At 46.0% G+C, this 20,822-nt stretch overlaps 1 protein-coding gene across 3 annotated transcripts in view; it reads right to left on the reverse strand.

Annotated features, from left to right (window-relative positions):
* Positions 1-198: 198 nt before the first annotated feature.
* sparc (secreted protein, acidic, cysteine-rich (osteonectin)) overlaps positions 199-20,822 on the reverse strand; it is a 33,104-nt gene continuing 12,480 nt past the window's right edge. For all 3 annotated transcript variants that reach the window (XM_085995811.1, XM_085995812.1, XM_085995810.1), the window contains 7 exons: positions 20,377-20,467; positions 19,244-19,365; positions 15,150-15,270; positions 11,322-11,458; positions 8,993-9,141; positions 2,395-2,543; positions 199-926 (listed from right to left, as the gene is read on the reverse strand). In XM_085995811.1, the coding sequence (XP_085851937.1) occupies positions 898-926; positions 2,395-2,543; positions 8,993-9,141; positions 11,322-11,458; positions 15,150-15,270; positions 19,244-19,365; positions 20,377-20,467 (798 nt within the window). In that variant the 3' untranslated portion in view covers positions 199-897. The remainder of the gene's footprint in view (positions 927-2,394; positions 2,544-8,992; positions 9,142-11,321; positions 11,459-15,149; positions 15,271-19,243; positions 19,366-20,376; positions 20,468-20,822) is intronic.

The following is a 20,822-nucleotide window of genomic DNA, read 5'->3' on the forward strand; positions in this document are numbered from 1 at the left end:
GGAGTTAAGAAGCACGGGTATGCAATATATTGTAGCACTGTTGTGTTGTTTTATTGCATTGTACAGTGAACAGTTAAGAAGCACATAACAGAAAATATTTTAGCTCCCTGACCAGGTAAAAAGTACCAAAGATAAGATACAAAAGTCGGAATAAGTATGGATCGCTGCAGTGAAATAAAACACTTCCAACATCTCAACTGCATGCAAGAAAGATTTTGTTTTAATTTTTTTTATTAGAAAGAAGAAATATTGAAAGTGTGCTTCTCAAGGGTTAGCGGATAGCAAAAGGGTACACTCGAGGTAGACTTTCTCTAACCTGTACGATCACATCCTCATTATCCAAATTCATTTACACTTTCTTATTAACATTTGGCGTGTCCTTTTTTTTTGCTTTACAGTCCCTTTCAGGTGCAAAGCACATTACATTCCGCATCCCTGCCTTAAACGCAAATCCAAAACAACTTTTGACAGCATACTGAAATTAATTCTCTAACACCCAGCCATCAAACTACACCAATCACTGTCTACCTGTACAAAGAAGAGAGAAGCCATGAACCTCCTGGCTTCTGGAAATTAAAGGGCTAATTTAACATGCGGGCTTTTTGTTTCCATGGGCAACAATCCAGATAATACTGTTATGTTAACACATGCAAAGTTACACTCTAAACTGACAAGAACACTTAAAAAAACACAACAAAACAAAATTTGATTGTGTTTTGACAATTGAAGGAAGATGTACGTCTTTTTTTGTTGACAAGATGTTATTGGAAGCACATGCACTGTGTTACAGTGGTATAGATAATAAATGAGAGTAGCACCAGTAACGTAGTCAGACTCTACATAGCACCACTACCAGAAGGTAGCAATGGGCAGCAATAGGTGAAGAAACACAAGAGTTTATATCAGAAGGTTGCCATCAATATCCTCTATAAGAAAAAAAGAGAAAAAATATATAAAAGTTAGTTTATAGTCCACCAGACTAAATATCTAGCATTTACAAGACAAAATCTAATATTTAAAAGTGGCAGCTTATTGTAACAGTAATAATACTTGCAACTATTGACGGTCTTATCATGTCCAAAGGCCTCACTTGGAGGGGTGGGCAGGGGCTTATTTTCAACTTACCGCCAGAGTGTCAAACCAGCATTGCCGATCGAGCGACCATTGTAGGAATTGCCCAGTATTCCTTTCCATTAATTGCAAAGGAAAATTGGGTGGTTTCTATAACGGGAGTCTGACCCGCAAAACCAGTTTTACGAGCCAGCGGTAAGTTGAAAACGACCCCCATAAACTTTACGTAGTCAACTATTTTTTGAATGCAGTTACTTGTTCTGTAGGCAAATGAGGCAGCCATTATGCATCAGCAACATCCCCCAACAATGAAATAAATAGCCAATCAATCTGGTATTTAATTTTTTGCTGCTACTGCACAAGGAAGGGATTTATTGGCCAGGAAACTGTGAGAACTCATTGTTTTTCTTTGAATAGTGATTTTTTTGCACCTCCACCTGAACCGCTAGAACAGTAGACAGGACCTTGATTTTGGTGTCATATCCAAAGAGCTGCACCTCTAACAATGTAGCCTCTCTCAGTGTTGCACTGGAGTGTTATCCTGGACTATACATTCATACATCCCAGTATGAGGCACAAACTCACACCATCTGACTCAGGGATGAGAATGCTCCTATCTGAGTCAAGCCGACTCCAGTTTGAACAGAGGTCCAAGCAACTCATTTTAAAGTGATGAATCCACGATGGCAGATTTTCAGCTTACCACCCGGGTGTTGTAGTTCAGCTTCCCATTATAGAAGCTGCCCAATTTTAATTTCCATCAAAATTAATAGAAGCGAAAATCAGCCGCTTTTTATAACCAGCATTCAAGTAGCAATGCCAGTTTTATGTCTGGGTAAGTTGAAAATCTATCGCAAATGTCTTCATATAGATATTTAGAAATTTGTTGTTCAGTTCATCACCCCCACATCTTCTGTACTACACGAACACAAATGCAGGAGAAATAGGGAAAGGGAATGCCCATCCATTTTTGGTTGGTCTCAACCACAGCTTCTCACCTGAATATATCCCTGAATCTCCTCTTCCTCCTGATAAACCACTAGCTCCCTCTTGAACCTATTTATATTATCTGCTTCAATGGACAACTTATTTCATACTAATATTACCCTTTATGTGAAATAGTTTTGCCTGAAATCTTTACTTATTCCTGACATTTTTATTTGTAAATGATGTGCCTGAGTTCTGAGCTGTTTGTCAGTGTGAAGAATTCCCCTAGATCACCTTTCTCAATGCCCTAAAGCCAATCATTGCTATTGCAAAGTTAGTTTAAACCTCAACCAGTAACTGGGGGCAGTTTTCGTTCCTGCTGTCTGAGATACTCACCCTCTTTGATACCGAAGCACATGGCCCACTCCTCGAGGGAGATGTATTTGTCGTTGTCTGCGTCGCATTCCTGGAAGAAGCGAGTGGTGCAGTGCTCCATTGGGACGAGGGGAGCACGTAGAGGAGCCAGCTCAGAGTGAGAAAGGTACCTGGATTTAAAACAAAGGCACATTTGCAGGGCTTAGATTCACTTAACAACATAACTTAACATTGTTGCAGCACACAACTGTAAGGGGACCTAATATACTGAATATGTTGGACATCAGTTTCAGATTCTCCACATAGTTTCCCCCCGATTAGATATACAGTTAGACACATAGGAACAGGAGTAGGCCATTTAGCTCCTCAAGCCCGTTCCGCCACTCAATGAGATCATGACTGATTTCAGGCTTGGGCTGATAAGTGGCAGGTAACATTCGTGCCACACAAGTGCCAGGCAATGGCTATCTCCAACAAGCGAGAGTCTAACCACCGCCCCTTGACATTCAATGGCATTACCATCGCCGATTCCTCCACCATCAACATCCTGGGGGTCACCATTGACCAGAAACTTAACTGGACCAACCACATAAATGCTGTGGCAACAAGAGCAGGTCAGAGGCTGGGTATTCTGCAGCGAGTGCCTCACCTGCTGACTCCCTGATGCGCCATCAATTACTCAAAAGACTGAGGTTGAGCGAGTAAGAATCAGGCTTTTATTAACTGAAGAATGAAGGTCTTGTCTCGAGTGGTCGACCCGTCCAGAATACTAAGGGACTGGGAGGTAGTCACTTGTATACCTGGAATAGTGGGAGGAGTCAGCCGAGGCATGTCCAGACCTGTACCTAGTGGAATACACATACAGACACAGACAGGTATAACAGTGGTTTACCACATTCACCCCTTGTTTAAAAATGAGTCCGGCGGGGTGAAGTGTATTTAAAAGTTCGTGCATTGGAGTCTCTCCGGAGGTCTTGTCTGCCGCTGTGATCGACGTGGCGACGGCAGGGGTGGTGGAGCTTCCGGCGTCGCGTCCCGTGTAGGCTGGGGCCCTGGAGTGTAGTCCTCGTGGGTGACGGTCCAAGGCGAGCCGGCTGCTGGGGTTGGATATCGGGTCGTGGGGGGGGGTGGTAATGGGTAGTGTGTTACAGCGGTCCCCGAGGGTGCGAGGTCTCATATGGAGACTGTGTCGTAGTGGGTTACAGCGGTCCCCGAGGGTGCGAGGTCTCGTATGGAGACTGTGTCCTCCCGCCCGTCCGGGTACGCAATGTAAGCGTACTGGGGGTTGGCGTGGAGGAGGTCGACCCTCTCGACCAGGGGGTCCGTTTTATTGGCCCTCACGTGTCTTCTCAGTAGTACCGGCCCTGGGGACGTCAGCCATGGCGGTAATGATGTCCCCGATGTGGACTTCCTTGGGAAGACAAACATTTTCTCATGAGGGGTGGCATTGGTGGCAGTGCAGAGCAGTGACCGAATCGAGTGGAGCGCATCGGGGAGCACCTCCTGCCAGCGGGAGGTCGGAAGGCCCCTAGACTTTAAGGCTAGCAGGGCGGCCTTCCAAACTGTTGCATTCTCTCTTTCCACCTGTCCGTTCCCCCGGGGGTTGTAACTGGTGGTCCTGCTTGTGGCTATACCCCTAGCGAGCAGGTACTGGCGGAGTTCGTCGCTCATAAACGATGAGCCCCGGTCGCTATGGATATAGCTGGGGAAACCGAACAGGGTGAAGAGGCTGTTCAGAGATTTAATGACCGTGGCACTGGTCATGTCCGGGCAGGGGATAGCGAACGGAAACTGGGAGTACTCATCAATGATGTTGAGGAAGTACACATTGCGGTCGGAGGAGGGGAGAGGCCCTTTGAAATCGATGCTCAGGCGTTCGAAAGGACGAGTGGCTTTTATCAGGTGGGCTCTGTCTGGTCTATAAAAGTGCGGTTTGCACTCAGCGCAGACTTGGCAGTTCCTGGTCATGGTCCTGACCTCCTCGATGGAGTAAGGCAGGTTGCGGGCCTTGATGAAGTGGAAGAACCTGGTGACCCCCGGGTGGCAGAGGTCATTGTGGAGGGCCCTCAGCCTATCGATCTGCGCGCTGGCGCAGGTGCCACGCGATAGGGCATCTGGGGGTTCATTGAGCTTCCCAGGCCGGTACAAGATCTCGTAATTGTAGGTGGAAAGTTCGATTCTCCACCTCAAGATCTTGTCATTTTTGATTTTGCCCCTCTGCTTGTTGTTGAACATAAAAGCAACTGAACGCTGGTCAGTGAGCAGGGTAAATCGTTTTCCGGCCAGGTAGTGCCTCCAATGACGCACAGCCTCCACGATAGCCTGGGCCTCCTTCTCGACCGTGGAGTGTCTGGTCTCCGGGCCCTGGAGGGTTCGTGAGAAGAATGCCACAGGTCTCCCCGCCTGATTAAGGGTGGCGGCCAGAGCGAAGTCGGATGCATCGCTTTCCACCTGGAAGGGGATGGATTCGTCCACTGCGTGCATGGTGGCTTTGGCAATGTCTTCCTTGATACGGTGGAAGGCTAAGCGGGCCTCTGGCGTCACGGGAAAAGAGGTGGACTTGATCAGCGGACGGGCTTTGTCTGCATAGTAGGGGACCCACTGAGCGTAGTAGGAAAAAAACCCTAGGCACCTCTTCAGAGCTTTTCGGCAGTGGGGCAGTGGGAGTTCCATAAGGGGACGCATCCGGTCCGGGTCGGAACTGATGACCCCGTGTTCCACAACACAGCCAAGGATGGCGAGGCGGTCTGTGCGGAATATGCACTTCTCCTTGTTATATGTCAGGTTCAGGAGTTGGGCGGTGCGGAGGACTTTCTCGAGGTTTGCGTCATGGTCCTGCAAGTCATGGCCGCAGATGGTCACATTATCTAGGTAAGGGAAAGTGGCCTGCAGCTCGTTTTGATCGACCATCCGGTCCATCTCCCTTTGGAAGACGGAGACCCCGTTGGTAACGCCGAAGGGAACCCTAAGGAAGTGATAGAGGCGGCCGTTTGCCTCAAAAGCAGTATGCTGGCGGTCTTCAGGGCTGATGGGGAGCTGGTGGTACGCTGATTTCAGGTCAATGGTCGAAAAGACGCGGTACTGCGTGATCTGGTTGACCATGTCAGCTATGCGGGGGAGTGGGTAGGCGTCCAGCAGGGTGTAGCGGTTTATTGTTTGGCTGTAGTCGATGACCAGGCGTTGTTTCTCGCCGGTCTTAATGACCACAACCTGGGCTCGCCAGGGGCTGGAGCTGCCCTCAATAATCCCCTCCTTCAGGAGCCGTTCCACTTCGGTTTTGATGAAAACCCTGTCCCCGGCACTGTATCGCCTGCTCTTTGTGGCGATGGGCTTACAGTCGGGGGTGAGGTTAGCAAACAGTGGGGGGGGTGGGACTCTGAGTGTGGAGAGGTTGCATCTGGTGCGCGGCGGGCAATTTGGAGGCTGCTGCCTGCGGACTGTGAGTGGGGGGAGGGGGCCACCGTACGCCATCGTAACGCTTTTGAGGTGGCACTGGAAATCCAACCCCAGTAGAACGGTAGCGCAGAGGTCGGGCAGGACCAGGAGTTTAAAATTATTGAACACAGTCCCGTCTACTACTAGTGTCACCACGCAGTAGCCGCCAATGTCCGCTGACTGGGACTCGGAGGCCATAGAAATCTGCTGGTGCGCAGTAGGACTGGGAGAGAGCAACGCCGCACCGTGTCGGGGTGGATGAAGCTCTCTGTGCTCCCGGAGTCAAAAAGGCAGTTTATTGCATGGCCGTTTACCTTAACGTCCATTTTGGACTGAGCTAGCTGGTGCGGTCTCGTTTGGTCCAGCGTCACAGAGGCCAGCGTAGGGGTCGGTGTGTCGCTGCGGGTATCAGATGGGGGGGGGGTTGGCGGTCTGCTGCGTTCCGGCTGGTGTCCAAGATGGCGGCGTCCATGATTCCCATGTGGCTGGAGTCGTCCAAGATGGCTGCTGCTGCGGTGGTTCGCACATGGCTGGGGAGGCCCAAGATGGCGGCCTGCACGGCCCACACATGGCGCTGTTGGGGGCCCAAGATGGCGGCTCGCACGGCCCACACGCGGCGCTGCTGGCGTTCGGGGTGGCTTTGGCCTTGCAGACGCTGGCGTAGTGTCCCTTTTTCCCGCAGCCCGAGCAGGTCACATTCTTCACCGGGCAGCGCGCTCTGGGGTGTTTGGCCTGGCCACAGAAGTAGCATTTCTGGCCTTGGGATACTGCTGTCTGGCTTTGGGACACTGCTGTGGTAGTTGGGCCATTGTTGGGCTGTGGCTGGGGTGGCACGGTGCTATGGGGCTGTCCTACCGTGTCCCAGGTTGTCGTTCCCCGCGGCGTCCACGGTGCAGAGGAGTAGGCATCCATGCCCCGGAAGGCTGCGTCCAGCGTTAGTGCGATGTCGGAGGCTTTGTCGAGGGTGAGGTCACTCTGCTCCAGCAGTCGCTGTCGGGTGTAGTTGGACCTGTGGCCCGCTACGAAGGCATCCCGGATCAGTTCCTCCGTGTACTTAGTGGGCGTTACTGCCTTACACCCACAGGCCCGGCCAAGCACGGACAGTGCTTGGAGGTATTCCTCAGTCGATTCCCCAGGTTGTTGCTTGCAACTCCCCAGAAGGTGCCTAGCGTATACTTCGTTCACAGGGCGCGTGTACTGGGTCTTGAGGAGCTGGAGGGCGGCTGTGTACGAGGTCGCGTCCCGGATGACTGAGTACACTCGGTGGTTCACCTTGGAGATCAGGACAGACAGTTTGTCCGCATCCGTTTCGACCGCAGTGGAGGCAGTCAGGAATGTCTCGAAGCATGTGAGCCAGTGAGCAAACTTGGTGGAAGCGTCCGCTTCCCGACTGTCCAGGTCCAGGCATGCTGGTGTGAGGATCTTCTCCATTATAAAAAATTTCGTTAATAAAATTGATGCGCCATCAATTACTCAAAAGACTGAGGTTGAGCGAGTAACAATCAGGCTTTTATTAACTAAAGAATGAAGGTCTTGTCTCAAGTGGTCGACCCGTCCAGAATACTAAGGGACTGGGAGGTAGTCACTTGTATACCTGGAATAGTGGGAGGAGTCAGCCGAGGCATGTCCAGACCTGTACCTAGTGGAATACACATACAGACACAGACAGGTATAACAGTGGTTTACCACACTCCCCAAAGACTTTCCACCATCTACAAGGCACAAGTCAGGAGTATGATGGAATACATTCCACTTGCCTGGATGAGTACAGCTCCAACAACACTCAAGAAGCTCGACACTATCCAGGACAAAGCAACCTGCTTGATTAGCACCCCATCCACCACCTTCAGCATTCACCCCCTACACCACTGGCGCACTGTGGCTTCAGTGTGTACCATCTACAAGATGCACTGCAGCAACTTGCCAAGGCTTCTTTGGCAGCACCTCCCAAATGCGTGACCTCTACCACCTGGAAGGACAAGGGCAGCAGCCACATGGGAACACCATCACCAGCAAGTTCCCCTCCAAGTTACACTCCAAAATCCTGGAGCTCCCTCCCTAACAGCATTGTGGGAGTACCTTCACCACAAGGACTGCAGCGGTTCAAGAAGGTGGCTCACCACCACCTTCTCAAAGGCAATTAGGGATGGGCAATAAATGCTGGCCTTTCCAGTAACACCCACATCCCAGAACGAATTTAAAAAAAATCTATGACCCAACTCCTTTGCCCCATATCCCCTAATATCGCTGGTTAACAGAAATCTATCGATCTCAGATTTAAAATTAACAATTGACTGAGCATCAATTGCCATTTGCAAAAGAGAGTTCCAAACTTCTACCACCCTTTGCATGTAGACGTGTTTCCTAACTTCACTCCTGAAAGGAAAAAGCAAAGAAAAGAAAAACTTGAAAAGGAAAAATTTGCAGGGCTATGGGGAAAGAGCAAGGGAGTGGGACTAATTGGAGAACTCTTTCAAAGAGCCGGCACAGGAACAATGGGCTGTATGGCCTCCTTCTGTGCTGTATGATTCTATGATTCTATGTGGTGGTTACCACTCTCAGATGGAGTCATCTAGGGCATATTGAGCAGTCAATGAAATTCTCTAAGATACAGAAGAAATTTAGACAAAGTCAGCACCGCTAATTTGCACCCCCTAATTCCTGGCTACAGGTGAGGCCTGTAAATACAGTTAGAGATGAGCACATGGTGTAGGGATAAAAAAATTAAGAAGTGAGAGAAAATGACTGGAAAGCCCAAACAACACCTGCACTTTATGGTTCAAAACTGGTAAGGTGGGAATCTTCATGTGTTCAATCATCCTCAATATGTGGATAGTTTTTGAAATAACAACAGAAAGTGCAGGAAACACTCAGCAGGTCAGGCAGCATCGAGGAGAGAGAAACAGAGTCAATGTTTCGGGTCGAACCCTTTGGCATAACCCAAAACGTTGACTCTGTTTCTCCTCTCCTCGATGCTGAGTGTTTCCAGCACTTTCTGTTGTTATTTCAGATTTCCCAGCATCCGCAGTATTTTGCTATTGTACTTGGATAGCTTTTGTTGTGTGTACAACTGAGAAACCTCAAAAATAGATATATTTTCCAAGACCCGATTGACAGAAGATTCACAAGACTTGGCGCCAAAGTCCCTGATCTACACACGTCCGGTGTCTCTAGAGAAGCTTACTTGTCAGCTGGGTGTTGATCAAGTTGTCCAAATTGCCAGTGAACAGGGAAGACGAACATGTTGTAGTTCTTCTCAAAGTCATGAGCCAGAAGGTCCAAGGAGTGTTCTCCAACCTGCAGACGCTTTTCATTTTCATACATCTTCCTCACCTGTTAGACAGAAGGACAACAGTCATCAGGCATACTGTAGTGCTTCTTCCAATGTAGCATTGCATTTCCACAGCAGGAAAAGACTAGCCAGGAACAGGATACATACTGTACAAACAAGGGATGTTTCCATTAATTTGCATAATTCTCCAGCTAATGGTTTGTGGTGCTCAGATTTAGGATCTATCTACCAATGAGGAAGCAGTGCTGAAAAGACTATTGCAAAACCCTGAGCCAATAAATTCAAACAGTAGAAATGAGTGGAATAAGAAATATAAGCTCAAATGGAAATAGTTGCCAAGATATCACAGGCTGGATAGCCTGAATTAGATAGCTTAGGGGACTCCAGTTTTGGAAAGATCTTTATCAGAAGAACTGAGCATTTACAAACAATAGCTCCAATGTTTACGGGGAGGGTGTGGGAGCACAGGGTAAACCCATCAAGGCTGGGGATGCGGAGGTCCTGCCGAATTTAACGATAGAACATTATAATTTTTTCCTTCCATTTCCTGCCCAGCAGCCGGACAAATTGTCAGGCTGGTCATCTGCTGGGCAGGGCCACCAGCGGCAGGAGCCCCCTCCCCAGGCAGAGGCCCTTGGGATCGAGGGGCACACTGCAAATCGGGGGTTGGAGGGGGTTCGGCCAATCGTGGCAGGAGCTAGAGAGGGGCCGCAATTGGCAGAAGGGAGGTCACAGTCTTCCTTGAAGGGTCTTACCATCTGGAGCTGGCTGCTCCCACCTCCTTTTCGCTGCCAGATTTCCTGAGCCCTGGGAAGCCCGGCCGGCAACTGTTAAATTTAAATCAGGCTTCCAATTGCACTGTGGGAGCCTGATTTACATACGATAATGAAATGTCGCACCCCTCCAAGATGAGACACCCGAACGGCTCAAAACCCACTGCTGTAAAAAGGGCAACTGGTGCGTATGTGGTGGGTTGGGGACGTAATCCCCGTTTTTGAGGGTTTAGCAGCCCCCCACCCAACCCCCGACCTCCTCCCGTCAGTCGTGGGGGGGAGTTAATAGTGAGGCCAATGTGTTTGAGAAATTAGCATGCATATTAGTTTATAATAGCAATAATAGGTTGTTGAAATATCCATCGCATGATTTCCATACAGCACAGGCTTTCAAACTGGGGTCTCTGGAGCTTAGGGAGTCTGGAAGGAGATGACAATGATTGCTGAAATTATCAGATGTCTGTACTTCACTATAAATGTTCATTTTTCAACAGATTTGTGTATGTATATATGTATGTGTGCGTGCACTGAGAGTGTCAGTATTTTCAGAGTGTCCCCAGGAGTGCATCAATATTTGCAGAGGTACTTCATATAGAAATATTTGAAAACCACTGCCATTCAGAATGCTTTACTTGGCCATGGCCAAATTATGAATATAGAACCAAGGACATACACCATGTTAGAGATATAACGCACAGGTTGAATGCGAGTTTGCACAGGCATGATGGACTGAATGGCCTCCTTCTGTGCTGTAAGATTCTATGATACTTTTTGCAGTCACTGGTGGATTCCTAATCTCTGGCATAACAAAGAAAGAAAGACTTGCATTTATATAGCGCCTTTCACGACCACCGGATGTCCCAAAGCGCTTTACAGCCAATGAAGTACTTTCTGAAGTGTAGTCACTGTTGTAATGTGGGAAATGCGGCAGCCAATTTGCGCACAGCAAGCTCCCACAAACAGCAATGTGATAATGACCAGATAATCTGTTTTTGTTATGTTGATTGAGGGATAAATATTGTCCAGAACACCAGGGATAACTCCCCTGCTCTTCTTCGAAATAGTGACATGGGATCTTTTACGTCCACCTGAGAGAGCAGACGGGGCCTCGGTTTAACGTCCCATCTGAAATACGGCACCTCCGACAGTGCAGCACTCCCTTTGCACTGCACTGGCATGTCAGTGTGGATTTATGTGCTCAAGTCCCTGGAGTGGGACTTGAGCACATAACATCATGGAGGCTTGGCAAACAGAAGCCAGATACTTTCTCAAAGGGACAGAGGTAAACATCAGAAGATGAATGATCCTGGGCTAATCTTATACACCTCCTACTAGTAAATGAAGCGCAAAAGAAGAGGAAATAAATCAAGTAGTTATTTTTTAAACAGTTAGGCTGACTTTTTACCCACTTTAGTTTTAATGAGTTAAAAAAGTTTGAGATTTCTTGCCTTCATCTTCTGCTTCTCAGTCAGGAGGCTGGTTTCCTCATCTTCACGCTCATAAAGGGTCACCAGAACATTCTTCAGCCAGTCACGCATGCGCAGGGGGAACTCAGCCAGCTCACTATCGAGACAGACTTGGATGACTGCAAAGGAATCCCAAAGAGATCATTTAAAGATATTAAAACCCTGTAGAAAGTAATTACTTTATTTCATTCTATCTTGGATTAATTAATTTCCATTCTGTCCAAACCCTGAAGAGCGAACAAATGAAAAATGAGAAGCAGTTCCAGACTGATATACACAGACTAGGATGAGAATAAGACGGTGTACAGACAAATAAGCTAATAGAATGGTACCAGGGATGTGGCACTTCGGTTACATGAAGAGATTAACGAAGCTGGGATTGTTCTCCTTAGAACAGAGAAGGTTAAGGGGAGATTTAATAGAGGTGTTCAAAATTATGAAAGGTTTTGATAGAGTAAATAAGTGAAAACTGACATAAATGTACTCAGTTATGAAGCAGGAAAGAAACAATGGAATGGCATCAGTTACAGAAGAATTTTCTGCAATGAACTCTCTCAGCCCTGAAGCATCTTTCATGTGTTTATAGATATAACAGACATGAATAGTGTAAAGTGAAACAAATGTATGGGCTGAACCAAAGCAATCCCTGAGCCACAGTAACCATGGAATAAGGTAGTTTGTATTTCTGGAGCTGGTGCAGGAACTCTGGTACAGCCTTCATTGGGGGAAAGCATTTTTCTGGTTAAATATTTAATGGGCTTTGCAAAACAGATTAAAGGCTGCTGTTTTAACAATGTCCCTCTTTGTATGCTCCTGTTATAAACCCTTGCCTGTACTCCATTGAGGTTTCCCTTGTTGGAACAGAGTGTGACACGGACTGATAGACTGGCACCGACAAGTGTGGGCCTGTTACAATGCTAAGCGTTCAAAGAAATGAATGCTCCCCTTCCCCCGCAACCCCCCACCCTCTCATTCATTGTCTTGGCCTCATGACAGCTGCTGCCTTGATGGAAAAGCTGACTATGTGGAAGCCTTTGTAATATCTAACAGTAAATCCCCATTCTAGCCTCTATGGTCATAAGATGTTTGTAATGTGCTCAGACTATGAACGCAGGGAATAAATTGCTGTTGTGAGTTACATAATACATTGTATACGACTCTTATTGAGCTTGCCATAAGCATTCAAAGCAGATATCTCTCTTTCTTGTTTTCATCCTTGCCTCTTTCTATTCTCTCCCACTCATTTTACCTGCCTGTTATCTATTGCTCTCTACTCCCATCTCTTTTTTCTGCTACCTAATCCTTTCAATTAATTACTTATTTGAGGGTGTACTCTATGACTCACAGAGAAATATTTAAAATTTAAAAATGTCTCCTCTTCTTTATGTGGTGACTCCTGTCATGCTCATCAGAACATAGGAACAGGAGTAGGCCATTTAGCCCCTCAAGCCTGTTCCGCCATTCAATGAGTTCATGGCTGATCTGTGAGCTAACTCCAAATACTCGCTTTTGCCCCATATCCCTTAATACCTTTGGTTAACAGAAATCTATCAATCCCAGATTTAAAATTAACAATTGAACCAGCATCAACTGTCGTTTGCAGAAGAGAGTTCCAAACTTCAACCACCCTTTGTGTGTAGAAGTGTTTCCTAACTTCGCCCCTGAAAGGCCTGGCTCTAATTTTTTGACTATGTCCCCTAGTCCGAGATTCCCCAACCAGCAGAAATAGTTTCTCTCTATTTACCCTACCAGTTCCCCTTAATATCTTGAAAACATCAATCAAATTGCCCCATAACTTTCTAAATTCCAGGGAATACAATTCTAGTTTGTGTAATCTCTCCTCGTAATTTAACTCTTGGAGCCCAGGTATCATTCCAGTAAACCTACGCTGCACTCCCTCCAAGGCCAATATATCCTTCCTAAGGTGTGGTGCCCAGAACTGCTCACAGCACTCCAGGTGTGGTCTAACCAGGGCTTTGTATAGCTGTAGCATGACTTCTAACCCCTTGTATTCTAGTCCTCTAGATATAAAGGGCAGCATTCCATTAGCCTTTTTGATTATTTTCTGAACCTGTCCGTGACATTTTACTGATCTATGTACATGATCCCCTAAGTTTCTTTGGATCTCCATTGCTTCTAGCATTTCACCATTTAGAAAGTACTTTGTGACGTAATAAAACTCACTACGCACTTGGTTCGAGTATAAAGCAAGGCTTTAATCAACTTGTTTCAGAACATGGAGGTCTAGTTGTACTTCACTAGTTCCTGTCTTACAAAATGTCCCCGAGCAAGCTGGGCCCATGCCCGAGTATTTATACTCCTTGGACGGCGCCACCAGCTGGCCGTCCAGTGTTATTTCATGAGTTGTTTCTTCATGATGATGAGATTTATAACACACTGATCTATCTTTTTTAGGTCCAAAGTTGCCTATATTGAAATCCATTTTCCATAGTTTTGCCCATTCACTTAACATATTAATATTTTTGTAATTTTATGCTTCCATCTACACTGCTTACAATGCCGCCTATCTTTGTGTCATTGGCAAATTTGGATATGTGGCTCTGTATCCCGTTATCTAAGTAGTTAATAAATACAGTTGAGGCCCCAACATAGATCCCCAACATCCTCTGCTACCTTCTGTATGTAGTGACTCAGGTGGTCCTCTGGTATCTCCTGTATGTGGTGACTCAGGTGGTCCTCCTCTACCTTCTGTATGTGGTGATCAGGTGGTCCTTCTCTACCTTCTGTATGTGGTGACTCAGGTGGTCCTCTGGTATCTCCTGTATGTGGTGACTCAGGTGGTCCTCCTCTACTTTCTGTATGTGGTGATCAGGTGGTCCTTCTCTACCTTCTGTATGTGGTGACTCAGGTGGTCCTCTGGTATCCCCTGTATGTGGTGACTCAGGTGGTCCTCCTCTACCTTCTGTATGTGGTGATCAGGTGGTCCTTCTCTACCTTCTGTATGTGGTGACTCAGGTGGTCCTCTGGTATCTCCTGTATGTGGTGATCAGGTGGTCCTTCTCTACCTTCTGTATGTGGTGACTCAATAATCATTTTTTTTCCACCCAGTCTAGGAACATTAGGGCCAGCTTTAGTGACCCCACCGCTAATCCAGTTGTAATTGGTTAACTCAGTACAGACCATAGATTGAACTTGGGACCTTCCTGGTTTGTAAGGCTCAGTATTACCCCAGATGATGATTACCCACAGCTTCTACCCCCAGGCCATAAGACTCATGAACGTATAATTTATTATTATTTATTACTGTTGTTTTATTTATTATTACTGTATTTCTATTAGTATTTTATCATTGTTATGCCATATTTATTCCAATGTTGGGAGGACTTGTAAAAATTAACATTTCATTGTGCAGTACACACGTCTGCTGCATATATGACAAATAAAAATTAAATTGAATTGATGATGCATTTATCAATTGAGATATCAGGGGAGCCTATGTTTAAACGTTCTATTCATACTGACTGTAAATAATCAGGAGACAGCAGCTCTTCATCTAAGCAGCACCCCTTTAACAGCTGCTTCCAGTCTCTTTCTGAAAAAGGCTTTCATGGCTTTTACTCAGCCTCCAGTATGAACAGAAAGAGATCCAATCTAGGGCAGTTCTGTTGATTAACTGTGGGACCGCAACATGAAATAAACAATCCAATAGGGTGAGTGCACTGACAGAGTTCATACAGGCAATATGGTACAATCAATGAACAGCATTAGTAAGAAACCATTTTACTTTCTGCAAGATTTTATCTCCCTCTCCTACATATAATGCTCATTAAAAGAACACATTTCACATACATTTGCATGGTCCAATGTAGTCCAAGTGGAGCTTGTGGCCCTTTTTGGTGCCCTCCAATGCGCACTTAGTGGCAAAGAGCTGGCAGGCACTGTCATAGGTATTGTTGTCAGTGCCACAGACCTGGGGAAGGTAATGGAAGACAGAGATGTTACTATCTAGGAATGTTAAATTAACCTCCTCAGCGTCATCATCACCAAAACACTTGCTCTTTATGCAATATAAATTGGGACAGTCAGAGTGTGAAAGGTTTAGAGGGTGCAGAATTCTTAAAGTGCATCCAGGAGAGCTTTTTGAGCCAACATGTAGAAAGTCCTACAAGAGAGGGGGCGGTACTGGACCTAATTCTGGGGAATGTAGCCGGGCAAGTGGTGGAAGTGTCAGTAGGAGAGCATTTTGGTGACAGTGACCATAATTCGGTGAGATTTAAGGTGGTCATGGAAAAAGACAAAGACGGCCCGGAAATAAGGGTTCTAAATTGGGGGAAGGCCGATTTTAATATGATAAGGCAGGATCTGGCCAAAGTGGACTGGGAGCAGCTGCTTATAGGAAAATCCACATCAAAACAGTGGGAGACTTTCAGAAGGGAAATAGAGAGAGTACAACGCCAACATGTTCCTGTAAAGGTCAAGGGTGGGACCAACAAGCAAAGGGAACCTTGGATGACAAGGGATATACAAAAATGCATTAGAAATAAAAGGGGGGCTTTTGGCAGTTACAAAAGACTAAAGACGGAAGAAGCCCTAGAGGAGTATAAAAGGTGCAGGGGCATATTTAAAAAAGAAATTAGGAGGGCGAGGAGGGGCCATGAAATAACACTGGCGAGCAAAATAAAGGAAAATCCTAAGATGTTTTATAAGTATATTAAGGGCAAGAGGATAACCAGGGAAAGGGTAGGGCCCATTAGGGACCAAAGTGGCAATCTGTGTGTAGAGCCAGAGGATGTAGGCGGGGTTTTAAATGAATTTTTTGCATCTGTGTTCACTATGGAGAAAGACGATGCAGACATAGAAATCGGGCAAGGGGACTGTGACATACTTGAACATATTAGCATCGAGAGGGAGGAGGTGCTAGCGGTTTTAGCAGGCCAAAAAGTGGATAAATCCCCAGGCCCGGACGAGATGTATCCCAGGCTGCTGTGGGAGGCAAAGGAGGAGATTGCAGGGGCTCTGACACAAATTTTCAGAACCTCTCTGGCCACAGGGGATGTACCAGAGGACTGGAGAACAGCTAACGTAGTACCATTATTCAAGAAGGGTAGCAGGGATAAACCAGGGAATTACAGGCCAGTGAGTCTAACATCTGTGGTGGGGAAATTATTGGAAAAAATTCTGAGGGACAAAATTAATCTCCACTTGGAGAGGCAAGGATTAATCGGGGATAGTCAGCATGGCTTTGTCAAGGGTAAATCATGTCTGACAAATCTGATTGAATTTTTCGAGGGGGTGACTACGGGGGTGGATGAGGGAAATGCTGTGGATGTGGTTTACATGGACTTCAGTAAAGCTTTTGACAAAGTCCCACATAGGAGACTGGTCAAGAAGGTAAGAGCCCATGGGATCCAGGGTGCCTTGGCGCGTTGGATCCTAAACTGGCTGAGTGGCAGGAGGCAGAGGGTGATGGTCGAAGGTTGCTTTTGTGACTGGAAGCCTGTGTCCAGTGGGGTACCTCAGGGATCGGTGCTGGGTCCCTTGTTGTTTGTGATTTACATAAATGATTTGGATGAGAATGTAAAAGGTATGATCAGTAAGTTCGCAGATGACACGAAAATTGGTGGGGTGGTAAATTGCGAGGAGGAAAGCCTCAGGCTACAGGACGATATAAACGGGTTGGTCAGATGGGCGGAAAAGTGGCAAATGGAATTTCACCCTGAAAAGTGCGAGGTGATGCATTTTGGACGGACAAATAAGGCAAGGGAATACACAATGAGTGGTAGGACCCTAGGAAGTACAGAGGGTCAGAGGGACCTTGGTGTACATATACATAGATCCCTGAAGGCAGCGGAGCAGGTAGATAAGGTGGTTAAAAAGGCATATGGGATACTTGCCTTCATTAGCCGAGGCATAGAATATAAGAGCAGGGAGGTTATGATGGCGCTGTACAAAACGCTGGTGAGGCCACAGCTGGAGTACTGTGTGCAGTTCTGGTCGCCTCACTATAGGAAGGATGTGATTGCTTTGGAGAGGGTGCAGAGGAGATTCACCAGGATGTTACCTGGGATGGAGCGCCTCAGCTATGAAGAGAGGCTGGACAGGCTGGGGTTGTTTTCCTTGGAGCAGAGAAGGCTGAGGGGGGACCTGATTGAGGTGTACAAAATGATGAGGGGCATAGATAGGGTAGATAAAGAGGAACTTTTCCCCTTAGTGGGGGGGTCAATAACAAGGGGGCATAGATTCAGGGTAAGGGGCAGGAGATTTAGAGGGGATTTGAGGAGGAACTTTTTCACCCAGAGGGTGGTTGGAATGTGGAATTCAATGCCTGAAAGGGTGATAGAGGCAGGAACCCTCACAACATTCAAGAAGCATTTGGATGAGCACTTGAAATGCCATTGCATACAAGGCTATGGACCAAATGCTGGAAAATGGGATTAGACTGGACAGGGATGGATGGGCGGCGCAGACACGATGGGCCGAAGGGCCTCTTTCTGTGCTGTAAAACTCTATGACTCTATGACTCTATGACAATGCTTTTCATGCAGTTTTGGGCAACTATACAGGAAACTTTGTATTATCCGGAGGTTAACTGTCCGGAATGCTCGAGCCACCGGCAAAAATCAGGAGCTGTTTCGTTAGGTTTTTTTTCTTTTCGTTGCTTTTTTCTCAACAGTCAAGCTCTGCAAGGTCTCGCTGAAGCTGTTGCTAAGCTACAGAGACGCTACAGAGATGCTTGCAAGGTACGGCCGACTGTTTAGAAGCTGTTGAGCAACAGGGTTTGTTGCCAGATACAGAGCTCAAAATCTCCGTATGTTTCAACATTAGTGCTGGTTTGTCCGGCAGTTTTGATGGGACGGCAACAGCTCAATCCCTTCGGTGCCGGATAGCACAAAGTTTCCTGTAATTCCTATCCAGTCTAAGCTGACAAAATAAATGTTGCAAATATTGAGTTTTATTGAGCACAATAGTGCTGCTCTTATATAATGCGACCATGTAAATGTCATATAGCAGCATAGCAAGTGACCTGAGTTTAACCTAGCCCACAGAGTGGGAATGGGGCAGGTACGCCAAGGTACCACCCCCCACCCACACACACCCACCATGCCTGATTTTACACTCCATTGACTTCAATGCAGCGTAAAATTGGGCAGGGTAAAGCAGGTATCCAGCCCGAACCTGCCCCATTCACACTGATGGGTTAAATTAAAATTACCTCCCTCCCCCAAGTGGTAGGGTGTAAATGTCAGATAGTACTGTGGTGATGGTGAATTTCTGGTTTTGATTTGCTTCACATGGCCTTTATTATATTCTGAGATGTCATCTGCAGATGACCTGGCCACATCAGGCAGACACACCATTAATGGCCATTTTACTCAAGTGAATCATGCAATTTTATATAATTCCAGTAAGTGGGCACTTGGCATTGGATGTTGACTATAAGACAGTGGAAACAACACTAATCTTACTAAACTATTCTCAAACATCACCACGTGCATACATACCAAATGTTATCAGGTAGACAGATTTAATATTGGAAACAGGTTTGATATTAATCTGAGAACTTTAACATGAAAGCTGACAATTCAAATCCACCCAACTAGAAGTCTTTTATGTAGCTAACAAAATGAGCAGCCATCAGTCTCTTTATTGTTGCTGAAAGGCTGCTAAGGTCCCCCTTTTAGAAATTCTTGTTTGTTACTATGTGGGATATTGGTGTCTTCACAGTCTGCTGTTTGTTACTATATGAATTGTCACCAATGGCCCTTTACAGACCCCACTTTGTTACTGCACTGGGCTTCAATGATCCCCTTTTATAGTCTTCTCTTTGTTTTATAGGTTGTTGTGATTCTCCCTTGTCAATCCTGTTCCACCCCACCTCCATCCTGTTGTGAACGTTTTCAGTGACTGCAATGTTTTTCTATTAGGAACAGTTTGATCCTGACCTTCTCAAATTCAACTGTGCTGGGTGGGCAAGTTGATGGGTTCTGGCAGACGCACATGGGTTCATTGTTCTCATCAGCCTCGCAGACCTTTCCTCGTTTGCAGTGGAAGTCTTCACATGGGTCTAGGAAGGTAAGGTCAAATCTCAAAGTTACATTAAGTAAGCACGTTGATGAATGATCAGGTCTGTGGCCCTCAGACAGATTTCCTTCCCAGTTATTTTCATTTGGGTTTTCTTGAACTTCAGGGAGTGGTTTAAACACACCACAATTGCAGGAAGTTCTCATTAGAACTGAAGAAACTGTTTGAAGCACCTTTGAAAGTGACTACTGGTGTGTTTCTCATATTTACAAATAATCCAGCTACTCTCACATCTTAGATTTGGTGAATAGGTTCAGGCTAGTGAAAGGCAAATTGAGGACTGATGTCAGGAAATTGTTTTTCATGCAAAGAGTGGTCAGCACCTGGAATGGACTTCTGAGTAGGCCAGTGCAGTCAGAAATGTCGGAGTCATTTAAGAGATAGTTGAATGGTACAATGGAGGTCACTTTTATTTTAGATGGATAAACTAAGATCAGCTGAATGGCCTTTCTCATCCGTATTTATCTTGTGATTTTTAATTGGAAAATCACTCCAGAAAATAACTGCACCTCCAAAAAAAAACCTTAACTTGGGCTTTAAAGCCGTGATATCCTTATTTTTATTTATGTTAATGGTGTTATGCTGTAGCTTTATTCCTTACTTCCCTTGTTCATATGTATGCAAATGCATAAGAGATATCAAAGCAAAATGAAGAGTTAAAAAGAAATTGTAAAAACTCTACAGAGTCATGCCCAATTCATGTGTATAGCCATGTGTGGAAAACTATTGTGTAGGAGAGTTGGAAATGGGAAGGTGTTAGCAGTCGCGCACACTGGTGCCCATGTTCTTAGTGTCCATTTCCTGCCCAAGATTCCCAAACTGTTCAAATCTCAAGCTGAAGTCTAACGTGGCTCTGGACCAATTTAGATTTGGATTTCACAATGGTTAACCTACAGAGCCAAGATATGATTCGTTTGAATTTTGGTAAATTAAACGGCAGAAACAAATGGGTCACCCCACAAAAAAGAGGATATCCTAACACCACTTTACTTACTCCCAGTTTCAATGTCCTTCTTGGTATCATCTTCAACATCCTCAAAATCTCCTGTGTCAATCTGGACTGGGTTTGCTCCAATTGGCAACGCCTATTTGAATATAAATTGCTTGTTAATGAATCTGATACTCATCCCGCATTAAAGGGAAGAAAGTATTTTCTAAAAGTCTCATAACCACGGAATACTTAAAAGAGACAAAAACAAATTCAGTACACAGCATCTGCCCTAACGGCCTTGCATGCTGGGTATAGATGTTTAACATATGTTTCACACACAGGTTCCACCTATTAGCTAAGATTTAGATTCAGAGATGAGGAGGTGGGAAAGATGGAAGAGCAGGATTATAGGGGTGGGGGGATGAGGTTAGACAGTCACATCATGTCCAATCCCATGCCATTTTCCCCTCTGGAGTAAAAGAATGACGATTTTGAAGTGTTTAGTCATG

The sequence above is a fragment of the Somniosus microcephalus genome, chromosome 8 (assembly GCF_052327205.1).
Source record: "Somniosus microcephalus isolate GS21.2 chromosome 8, FLI_Smic_1.0, whole genome shotgun sequence".
NCBI lineage: Eukaryota > Metazoa > Chordata > Chondrichthyes > Squaliformes > Somniosidae > Somniosus > Somniosus microcephalus.